General features: G+C 46.6%; 1 protein-coding gene across 1 annotated transcript in view; it reads right to left on the bottom strand.

Annotated features, from left to right (window-relative positions):
* Positions 1-6,467: 6,467 nt before the first annotated feature.
* The window catches only part of LOC133512594 (neuropilin-2-like), a 111,053-nt gene continuing 105,225 nt past the window's right edge, over positions 6,468-12,295 (bottom strand). The window contains exons 17-18 of the mRNA XM_061842375.1: positions 11,940-11,999; positions 6,468-8,518 (exon numbers count right to left, since the gene is read on the bottom strand). Coding sequence (XP_061698359.1) covers positions 8,190-8,518; positions 11,940-11,999 — 389 coding nt within the window. The 3' untranslated portion in view covers positions 6,468-8,189. The remainder of the gene's footprint in view (positions 8,519-11,939; positions 12,000-12,295) is intronic.

Consider the following 12,295-nt stretch of genomic DNA (forward strand, 5'->3'; position numbering starts at 1 on the left):
TTAGTCTTCACACACACACACGATCCGGATCATGTGATGTTTTCCACTTACTACATGATGAATATTTTCCTCCGTACAATACCTACAATACATTTTTTTTGTTGCTGTTTCAACTGTTTTGCTGTCCAAAATTATAAAATAGTTCTTATTGTTCTTCAGGAGCGTAAAAGAATTGAAGCAAAAAACGTAATGCGCGTAAATGTGTTTTGATTACCGGTAAGGGTTCGAATCCTGCCTTGCCGGCGTGGAGTTTGCATGTTCTTCCCGTCCCTGCGTGGGTTTTTGGACCATAAAATGTTATCTCATCTAGTGTACTTTTTGATAAAACATATTTGTAATAAATGTTTAGTTATTGACTGTCTAACCATGCATTATTATTTGGACAGTTGAATTGACCCACGCCCTAAGTCGAAGCCTAACCTCAAAAACAGTACAACCTCAAATTATGACTGACGTGACCTGAGTTGATGTTTTCAGGATATGACCATTTTTTTGCTGTCAGTGAACTTTACTCAAATAGCAGTTTGTTGGATCCTAGCTTAACGCTAACACATAATGGGTTGAGCCATTGACAGGCTAATGAAATTAGCATTGATAAAACTGTTGTCGTAAACATAAAAAACTTATTGGAGTACAAAGAGTAGTAAGATGCGCAGACAGTTCCATCCATCCATTTTCTTAACCGCTTATCCTCACAAGAGTAGTGGGAGTGCTGGGGGCTATCCCAGGAGTCTTTGAGCAGGAGGCAGGGTACACCCTGAACTGGTTGCCAGCCAATCGCAGGGCACGTAGAGACAAACAACCAATCGCGCTCACAATCATACCTAGAGGGAATTTAGCGTGTCCAGTTAATGTTTCATGTTTCGGGGATGTGGGAGGAAACCGGAGTGCCCGGAGAAAACCCACGCAGGCACGGGGAGGACACGCAAACTCCACATAGGCGGGGCCGGCCGGGATTCGAACCCGGGTCCTCAGGACTGCGACGCAAAGCATGCAAAGCGAAACATGGCGGACCAGGAATGGCAAATGTATAAAATCAATCATTTCTGGGCATTCTTATGTAACTCAGTCTCGCACTTGATGCTAAAAATGTTGAAGTGCAAAATTACTTGCTTATTACATTGTAACTACAGAACATGTAATTGTAATGCATTGCTATATGTGACTTTCAACCAGTTTCATCTTTGTAATTCAGGACTTTTTAATGGAATCGAAATCGAGCCATCTTTGATTGATCATAAAAATCCTTGCAGTAGTTTTACTATTATACTGCTCTGCACAGATGTGTTAATATTTTACACTATGTGTACATTTTTTTTTTTATAAAATGCGATTTTATACACCAGTTTTTCTTACTGAAAGCTAAAGACAATCATCCCGAGAGCTGCTCCTCACATTTTGATCTAAACGACTTGAACGAAATGTTGCATACGTTACGGAGTCTCTCTCGGGACGACTTTGACTGCCGGCAAATTTAACAAGTCCGCGTTCCCCTCAACGCGTTGGCGTTCCGCACCCTGAAAGATTGTAAATGTTTAAAGAGAGCACGTGACGAGCATCCGTCACGCTGGCACGTGATTATGGAAGGAAGGCGGCCATACGAGCCGAGTCATTACGTCGCATTGCTGAGCGCCGAATGGACTTTAAGCTCAAGTCTGTCACACGCTCGCTTTCAATCCCAGAGACTCATTAGCCTTCACATTCACTTCTTCAATCTTTCAATCCCCCCCCCCCTCCCCGCCACTCACACTTCCTGTTGCCCCCCCCCCCCCAAATAACTTTTCTCCTTTCCCCTCTCCCGTTTCCAGCCGCAGCCTCGCTTATATATATATATATATATTTTTTTTTGCCTTCCTGTCGTCATCCATCCGCGCGTCCGCATCTCCGTCTTCCCGGGTAAATTTAGTTTGGTGTCCGCTGAGCCGGATAGCGCCCGCGGCTGCGCGCGCGGTGACAAACGACACAATATTGAGCCTCGGCGAGACGGCGGCGGCTCGTTAAAAGAGCGACGGAGGGGCCCGCTTAGCCTATAGCGAGAGCGAGGCCGGAAGACAAATCATTTAGACAGACCGCCAGAAGACGCCCGCTATTTACATATTTTAGGGACGATATTAAACAACTGCACCGTCCATCCGTCTTTTTGCACCCCCGTTGGGGTCACGGATGAGCAGAAATTTATCCGGCGGCGCACGCGGGCACGCAACCGTTCGCTGATGTCAAACTCAAGGCCTGGGGGCCAAATCTGGCCCACCGCATGATTTCATGTGGCCCCCGTGGGAAAATTATGAGACTCAACGGCCATGATTTGAAAAAAAAAAATCTGTACTAAAGTTTCAAATTGTCATGTCATAAATGATAACACTGAGATATTGCAAGCAATATTCTGCAACAGTTCAAAAACCCATCAGCCTTGATTTGTGATGACGAAACTAGCTCATGAATTTCATCTGTAAATATGATGTGGTGAAAGATTTTCATGGTTTCACATTCATAACAGCCCTCTGAGGCGAAACTGTAACTACAATGTGGCCCGCGACAAAAACAGGTTTGACACCCATGGTGTGCAAAAAGGGTTTTTTCGTCTTGATCAACATGCATTATTTTTTAACACGAGAGTGATGACTGTCCACATTTTTACACGAGCACGTTTTTACAAGGCTAATCACCGGAAAAAAATGCTATTTCCACAAAACGTTAGCGCTGTAATTGTGTTCAAGTACAAAAAAGAAAAAAAAAATCGATATATCACTCTAAATTGCCACTTAATAGAGCGAGAGAATGTCCGACGCAAAGTCGCGCGTTGCTTTCATTACCTTTTGAAGTCACGCTCGCGCGAAGGCGCCAATCCTTCTCGCTGGCCATCAGCTAATGAATAACACAGTCCGTCGGTCTCCGAGGTAATGTGACCTCCGTCGCCCTGAGGGGCTGGGGGGGGGGGGGGGCCGCACATTAGAGCAAACAAACCGTCGTATTGTCGGAGCACGGGAAGCCGATGAATGTTGCGTTTGCGCCCGAAGCAACGCAAACTATTCCGGTGGGTGATGATGGCCAAGATGGACGTGCGGTTTTGTTGCGGTAGCATCGGTTAGCATGTCCGCCTTGCAATTCTGAGGTTGCAGGTTTGAGTCTGGGCACTGGTGACATTTGAATGTTTAAATAGATAGGGTGAGAAGCTCGGTCATCCGGGAGGAGCTCAGTGTCGAGCCGCTGCTCCTCCGCATTGAGAGGAGCCAGATGAGGTGGCTGGGGCATCTGATCCGGACGCCTCCCGACGGAAAGAGACCGAGTCTCTCGGCTGGCTTGGGATCCCTCCGGAAGAGCAGGAAGAAGTGGCTGGGGAAAGGGAAGTGCTTCACCACTTCCATGCTGAAGATACTTCCCCCGTGACCCGACCCAGAAAATAATGGAAGGATGGATGGAATGTGTAGACAATGTGGCATGGTGGAGCAGCTGGTAAAGTGTTAGCCTCACAGTTCTGAGGACCCGGGTTCGATCCCGGCCTCCACCTGTGTGGAGTTTGCGTGTTCTCCCCGTGCCTGCGTGGCATGTGCCCTGCGATTGGCTGGCAACCAGTTCAGGGTGTGTTCCGCCTTGACAGCTGGCATAGGCTCCAGCACTCCCCGCCACCCTTGTGAGGATGAGCAGCTAAGAAAATGTATGGACGGATGTTTAAACAATAAGGTCCACATGGTCGTTAGCGTAATTTTGAGTGGTCGTCTTCGATTTAGGGGCGTCATCCGCTCAAGAAAGTTGGGGAACCTTTGCACAATTATCATTTTCAAGAAAGGTCACTGTGCTGACCAGTAGAGTTAAAACTGATGCTAGTAGGTTAATTTTTGCGCAAACGCCAAGCTCAAGAGACGTCGGAAGTGTGCGTTGCGCCGACACCTGAGCGCGCATTAAGTGTGTTTTCCTGTCAGGGGAAGCGTGAGAACGAGGCCAGTCGCCAAAGGAAGGAGGAAACGGAGAAACGAAGGAGTGATGAATAATTAAGGTGTGATGAAACCGAGAAGAAGAAAGAGCGCAAAATGCTGACGCAGTGTTAATGGCCTTGGAAGCTAATTAGCCCGGTTGAACTAAACTGACACAAAAAACGCGCGGCGCACACGCTGAATATGGTCGCATCCACTTAATTATGAAGCGTGCTAAAAATGGGACGGTTGATTGGGGACGCGCGTACCGTGAATATTAAGAAATAAACAATCCCGTTTCTACAATGCGTCATGATTGTGCCTTCAAATGAAAGCTTCGGAATCAATTTCGATGTTCCTCACTGGCTGATGATAAGCGGAGCAGCGTCCCCCCCCCCGCTGTTGCCACGGCGACCCTGCGTCGGTCCGTCGTGATGGCGGACCGGCAATGGCAAAATGTATTAAATCAATCATTTCTGGGCATTCTGAAGTAACTCAGTCTCGCACTTGATGCCGAAAAGTGCAGAATTACTTGGTTATTACATGTAACGACAGAACATCTGATTGTAATGCATTGCTATACGTGACTTTCCAACATTTTCATTTTTTTAATTTAGGACATTTTTAATGGAATCTTACCCGAATAGTCAAATTGTGCACGTTCGCCATTCGGTCCGCATCCCGTCACGTTTTCCACATGCTGTACACAACAAACGCATTTGGTATAAAACATTTCATCATGTTTTGTCATCAGGTTATTATTTGTTTAAAGAATAATACTGTATGTGATCACTTCCATAATCGCGATCTCAGGTTTGAGTCCACTTTTTTGCAGAAACTTGGCCCTAAATGTGAGCGTGACTGCTCGTTTGTGTATTTCAGTCCAAGGCGTTCCCGGTCTTTCTGCCTGAAGTCAACCCAGACAACCGCTATGGCTATAAAATCCGACAGGATAAAATAGTGGAATCGTACTACGCATGTAAAGCAGGGGGAGTACTTTTTACTTGGAAAGATCACGAGTAATATCATCGTAGTCTTTAGAAGTGAGTGAGTGGGTGTGTTCATTTGACTTGGCCCGGAATGGAACCCAGTGCTCTGTCATAAAAGTCTGATGTGATACAAATCCTGAACACTTTGTCAACTGTGTATTGGGCTTTGGAAAATAAATCAAGCGCGCTCCGTGTAACCTAGCGAGATATCTTTCATCAGAATTGCACCTTCCCCAAGCGCATCTGAGGACCATTTCCTTCGTAACTAACTTTTCCACGCGCACACTACTGACAACCAGCATTGCTTGTGGGACAATACGGCGAGAGGGGGCGTGTCAAGCCAGGGGTGAAGACAACGCGGCTATCCGATTGGCTATTATCGTACGAGTGATTGACAGGTCGGAAAGTCCATTATAACCAGTTAGTGAGTGTTCAGCGTACTGTCGCTTCTGTCAAGCATTTTTGTTTCTTGTCAAGATATGTGCCACGTTCAGATCATAAAACAGGATATCATCGTCGTCCCAACAGGCAAACGCTCCTAAAAGCACATCAGCAGAAGTGTGTGTGTGTACGTGTCCACTGTACATCTTTTTTTTTTTTTTTTTTTTTTTTTTGACATGCCACCGTAAATGCACAAAAAGATCAATCTCGATCGCATCTTCATTTGTTGAGCCTTTATTAAATAATAATAATAATTATAACATTTAAAAAAAAAAAGACATTTCTCTGTACAAATTCTACAAAGAACAGTTTGACTTATCTGGCAAGTTTCGTGTGTGTTTGTGTGTGTGTGTGTGTGTGTGTGTCCATCGCAACAGAGGAGGTAATAATACTGTCGGGCACCCCGGAGACAAAAGTGCTCGTCTCCACGTCAACGTCATGTCAAGACCAGAGCGGGAGAAGGACAGAGATCACGTACGCTCCAAGGCACTTGGAAACCAGTCCGCTAAGCACTCTTGTTCCATCGTGGTCAATGCGTGTCGTTACGAGAGCCCCTCCGACCCCGAACACACAAAAAAAAGATGCTTTGAGGTCCCCAATAAGTAATGAGCCAATCGCCAAAGTTCAAGCCAAAAAAATTCCGCCCACAATCCTCATCCTCGCTTGCCACCGGGATATTTTTACCCGCCCGTTTATCATTCGTATGTTGCTGCTTCTTCTTCTTCTACTTTTTTTTTTTTTTCCCCCCTTCTCCACATGCCAGGAAATTGAATATTGACCGGCGCAACGACTTCCTGCTGCGCTCATACGGCGCCGCCATAAAAAAGGTTATTACTGGCGACGGTATAACGCGGCCGACCTAAAGAAGCGCTCGGGAGCGAGGGGGGTCTGGGGGGGGGGATACCAAGCGCCGATTTCGCGTCGGTGACGAGTTCGCGTGCGTTCATCGAGCCTGGGGAACTTTTGGAAAACAAATGGGGTCGGTTCTTTCAATTTAAAACGTGTTGTATTTAAAAAAAAAAAAAATCATGCTTAATTTTAGTATTGAGAATCATTTTCATTTTAAATTTTGCTTGGATCTCCAAAAAGCATCGCTTTTCAGGACCCCCCCCCCAAAAAAAAAAAAAAAAAAAAAAAAAAAAAACCAGCACTCAACATCATTTGTCCACGTGGGTCTGGATCATTTCATTTTCCCAAAAATATTGATTTGCAGAAAATATTAACTTACCCAAATTTGGACACAGGCAGTTTGGGACTGATGCGATAATATGCAAATTGTTTATTTTAGTTAGCATTTACAATGAAGCAATTAACAAATAACTTAATGAATAAAATAAAAGGAAAAATAATGACTAAAACCTGTTGATTAAGCATTTTTAAGTAAAAAAACAACTTAATTGTCCACTGATAGATGAAGTCACGGGTTTCAAACTCATTTTTAGCGCAGGCCACGTCGACGTTATGCTCAAGGAAAAAATTTCAATCATCTTTTTCCATCTAGAAACCAAATTGGTGTCGTTTCTGACTACGCTCGCTTCTCCCTTCATTCACGTCAAGGCTCCTTGAAGACTCTGCCCCCCCCCCCCCCATTGCGATTGGCCGTTTGTCTCCATGTGTGCCCCGTGATTGGCCGGCTCGAGTGCACCTCGCCTCACGTCACCCGGGATCCTAACGAGGATTTTCGGATGTGTGGTGACAAAGGTTTCTCGTCCTGCGCATAAACGTGACGTCGGACCGGTTTCCCCCCCCCCCCCCCCCACGATGGCTGTCCTCCGTTACGACGTTTTTCTGCAATTATCTTAAGGCTCGATTTGCGTGTCCGTTTCCCCCTGGCGCGCTTCCCTCTTTTTCGATCCTCATGCATGGACACGCAACTCTTTGGCAATCCATAGGTTGCAATAAAAAAAAAAAAAAAAAACATCGTTGACGTTCAGCTCACACAGTGTCATCTTACAGTCTGGAAAAACAAAAATATACATATAGCGTATATATCGTATATAGACAAAACTATAGCATCTAAAGCACAGCTCCGGAACATTTCGAGCTTTCCCGTCCGCTCGTATCCGTCCCCGTAGAAAATGTGCCGGGTTAAGAGCGAAAAAAAAAAAAAAAAATTCAAACACAGCGCTAAAAAGAAGTCTAAAAAAAATTGCTTTACAAATGCAACTTTTCACCCTCCAAGTCTAAAAAAGTGAACAAAAACATTTAGCGGTACTTTTCTATGCCACTGGTTTCACAATGCGCACACCGAGGGCGGGAAAAAAAAAAGAAGGAAAAAAGCCGGGTGGACTTTTTTTCCAAAACTTACAGAACTCATACTGGAAATTAAAAAAAACAAGGGAAAAAAAAAAAAATTCCGATAAAGTCACATTTGATATCTATTATTTATTTATTTTTTTTTTTAAATAGGGCAAAGGCATTCACTTGATATGTGTTGTCCAAAAGTGACATTTCAGCTTTCCGCACGCCGTCCGTCCTTCTCCGGACGAAGACGTCACTTCGACCTCGTTTTGCCTTTTCATTCGGTACCGAATCCCCGGCGAAGCCACTCGGACGGACGGTCGGGAACCTGCCGTTCGAGACCTCCGCGTTCAGATTGTCGTTCCGTCTCTCCGGCGGGTCGATACGCAAAGTCGCACGTCATCTGTCATTCGTCATTCGTTCGTCACAAGCAAGCGGGCGCTCTCCTGCAGGCGGAGGAGATTTGAGAAGGTGGACCGGACCGCGAGGTCGGCACCCTCGGGCGTCGAAGGTCGGTCCCGGCACACGGCATCCAAGCAAAGATCAAACTCCCCCCCCCCCCCCCCCCCCCCTCCGTCGCATCTCTCGGTCCAAAACGCTCCTTCCCTCACGCTTCCGAGCAGCACCTCTGCTGGTTGATCTTGACTTTGTGCTTGATGCCGTCGTACAGCTCGAAGTTGTAGTTCTCCAGCGTGGTGGAGGAGCGCGACGACAGGCCGCCGTACGAGCACGTGCAGTAGAGCAGCAGCCCGGCGCAGACGGCCCCCAGCAGGACCCCCAGAGAGCTCATCACGATGATGGTGAGCAGGATGGGGTCCAGGCTGTACAGCCAGGCGCCGCCCTTGTCCCGTTCCGACACCAGCGTGACGGAGGAGGGGTCGGCGTCGGCCGAGGACGGCGTGGAGAAGTGCGACGGCCAACCGGGAAAGGAATATTCTGTGAGGGGAGGAAAAATGGCTGCAATTAACACCGGAACGGAAAGGACAAAAATGATCTCGAATCACTTTTTTTCTGCAAAACATCAGAATTAGAAAAAAAAAATGTGAACTCACTTAAAGTTTCATTTTCATGAAATTGTATTGCTTTATTTTTTTTACAGTTGCCTTGTTTCGTAGCATTTGCCTTGGCTGCAGCGCTTGAATGCCGGAATTGTTTGTCCAATCAGATTTCAGCATCGATGGGTTGCTACGTCAAGTTAATCTGCCCGAGGTCTTCAACTTGATTACCATCGGGAGCATTTTTTTTAACCAATCAGATTTCAAATTCGTCCTCACCATGACATCACAATTTTTCCGCACTCTGATTCGTTGATCAGAGCCAAACCGGTGGCAGCCAATTTCAACGGGGAAAACAATGAGGACATGATTCATTTTTAACGCTTTCTGTCATTTTGACGTGGTCCTGATGGCGTTGATAGCGCAGGGCGGGTTAGTTCCAGATCCCGCCATTTGAAAATGTCCATTGTTGTGGTTGGCGTGTGCAGCAGCGGAGAAGCGCTACTTTTAACCTCCCGTCCCGTAAAGTTGGCAGCATTTGTGCTAATCGGCTTAATGAAGAAGCTCATTTGCAACTGAGTGCCATTTTCCTGCGCTTGATGGAAGACGTTTGAAAGCACGCAAAGATGGAAGACTGCCACGGGCACAATGAAAATAATCTAGAAACAAAGCAAGAAATCAAACAATCAAGTGTTTCAATTAGTGTGCTGAATTTTACGACTAAGTGCCAAGAACTACACGGACCAAAAAAAGGATGAAAAGGGCACCCACGCAAGGTGTGAAACTAGCGCCCAGATTTGCTTCATGGGTAACGTATGGTAATTCCCGGCCTGGTTATAAGCCTCGGCGCACAGGAAGATCGCTAGCGTACCGAAGCTTATAACCAGGCGCGCTAACGCTAGTGCATAAACCGCAGCGTGTGAAAAAAGGCGAGGCTCGTAGGCCAGAAATTACCGCAGTTTTCCGACAAGTACAAACTGTACTCAACGTAGTACTCAAAGCCACTAAATATGACTGATCAGACATAAGATGATAGTTTCGCTAGAGATGTCACCGCTAACGGCCAATCAATCACCGAGCCCCGTTCATAAATGTCATAAAGCGCGCAGAGTTGTGAGCAAATTGTAAAAAGCTTCGGAACCATCCACACGCTCATCTGTTTCCTCTTTTTGGAATCTGTGCGATCTGCGTCTCCCGTAACGGTCCCGACGTATCGTTTATGGTTCAAGAAGAAGCCTCGTTTCCCGATGAGGACAGTTTTTCGGCTGGTGTGCAGGTGTGAGTCGTCAACTGTCGTCTTTGCGATTGTTCGAGCCTGGCCCATTTGGCCAAGTCGCGCAGCATACTTACCGTAATGCCCGGCCTACAGAGCCTCACGCTAGTATTGCATTAATACTATCGCCACATTAACGCTAGCGCTACGCTAATGCCGCCCTATTGCTAATGCTAGTGCCGCCGCGTTATTACTAGCACCGGCTAATGCTAATAGGCCCGGTTCATGAGACAAGCACAGCATTAACACGCTAGCACAGCGCTAACGCTAATACTAGCGCCGTTATGCTAACGCTAGTGTCGGTTTATGCTAGCGCAGCGCTATCGCTGGTCGGTTTATGCGAATACTAGTGTTGCGTTAATACTAGTGCCAATACTACCACTACATACTATCGCTAATGCTAATAGGGCCGGTTTATACTAACGTTAGTAATACTAGCGCCACACAAATGCTAGCACAGCACTAACACTAGTGCCACACTAACGCCGCGCTATTGCTAATGCTAATGGGTAATCGGTAAATATCACTGAGAAAAGCCAGGAACACAGCATTGACACGCCGCCGAGCTAATGCTAGCGCAGCGCTAACAGTTGTGCCACGCTAACGCCGCGCTATCGCTAATGCTAAAAGTCCGGTTTATGCTAACACTAGTGTCGTGTTAATGCTAGCGTAACGCTAACACTACCGCCACACTAAAGGTTTATGCTACGCTAGTGCCACGTTAATACTACCGAAACTAACGCTAGCGCAGTGCTAACACCGCACTATCTCTAATGCTAATAGGGCAGGTTTATGCTAACGCTAGTGCCACGTTAATACTACTGAGACTTAACGCTAGCGCCACGCTAACGCCGCATTATCACTTGTGCTAATAGAGCCGGTTTATGCTAACGCTAGTGTTGCATTAATACTGGCGCCACACAAACGCTAGCACAGCGCTAACACTAGCGCCACGCTAACGCAGTGCTATCGCTAATGCTAATAGGGCCAAGAAATGCTGACGATCGTGTCGCAATAATACTACCCCGACACTAACACTAGCGACACACTAGCGCCGCGCGATCGCTAATGCTAATAGGGCCGGTTTATGCTAATACTGGTGTCGCGTTAATACTAGCGGCACGCTAGCGCAGTGCTAACACTAGCGCCACGCTAACGCCGCATTATCACTTATGCTAATTGGGCCGGGTTACGCTAACGCTAGTGTCTCGTTAATACTAGCTCCACACTAACGGTAGCCCAGCGCTAACACCGCACTATCGCTAATGCTAATAGGGCCGGTTTATGCTAACGCTAGTGTCACGTTAATACTCGCGGCACACTAACGCTGTGCTATCGCTAATGCTAATAGAGCCGGTTAAAATAAAACCAGTAAATATCAGAGACACGCCAGTAACACAGCAATACACGCTAGCACAGCGCTAACACTAGCGCCACGCTAACGCCATGCTAATAGGGCCGGTTACAATAAAACTTCCCTGAATAAAATAAAAAAATAAATACATAAAACTTCACTGAGACACGGCAGTAACAGCATTATTATGCTAGCGCAGCGCTAACACTTGTGCCACGCTATCGCTAATGCTAACAGGGAAAATTGAAAAAAAAAAAAAAGAAGAAAAAAACCGCTCAAATAACCGCAACAGCGCATAAACCGCAGGGTTGAAAGCATGTGAAAAAGTTTATAGGCTTGGAATCAGGGTACTAGTGCTGTGATTTGTCTTACTGGTGAGGACTCCTCCATTGGCCTTAAGCCTAATTGTTTGGATTCTTGATCCGCCCGGAACACACGCTCACAGTATCGGGTTTTAGGCACATCTACCTTTGCACGCAGATATTGTCACCCGGTGCCACGTTTCAAAATTGTTGCGACGCGGATGATGCATCCGTACGGTCGACAGATAACGCACGACGGATGATGTGCGGCTGTCACAAAAAGCTTTTCGCGTCACGCTCGGGCTTTCATTTCCCGTCAAACGTGTCAAGTCCGTCACCGCTTTCTTTCCCGCCGCGGGCTTTGCGTGCGTCGCTCTCCGGCTTTGACTTCAAAACAGCTCGTACGGCCCCGGGTGGAGAAAGACGAGCTCACCTTCGTTCGCGGAGGGTTTGCCCGAGTCGCCGTCTTCCCCGAAGTCCGTCGGCCCGGGATCTGTCCGAACACACGGAGAGAGCGGTCGTGTCGTTTAGCGCAGCGTAACAAGGAACAGAAACGAGATTCCGTTCGTCGACGTACGTGTCAATAGAAAGGCAAAGAAAAGTAGAAAAATATGAATTTTATTACCGACACATGAATCTCAACACAAGACAACCTCCGTTCGCTTTTTTGCTCTACGGTGTCACCACAAAGAAAAAAATAAAGCAAGTTTTATAGACATGCGGCTGACGAGCAAAATCCATTTTCAAATGATGCAAAAGTAATTCAACACTTATGAGAGGTATGAAAAT

The sequence above is a fragment of the Syngnathoides biaculeatus genome, chromosome 14, assembly GCF_019802595.1.
Source record: "Syngnathoides biaculeatus isolate LvHL_M chromosome 14, ASM1980259v1, whole genome shotgun sequence".
In the NCBI taxonomy this organism is placed as follows: Eukaryota; Metazoa; Chordata; class Actinopteri; order Syngnathiformes; family Syngnathidae; genus Syngnathoides; species Syngnathoides biaculeatus.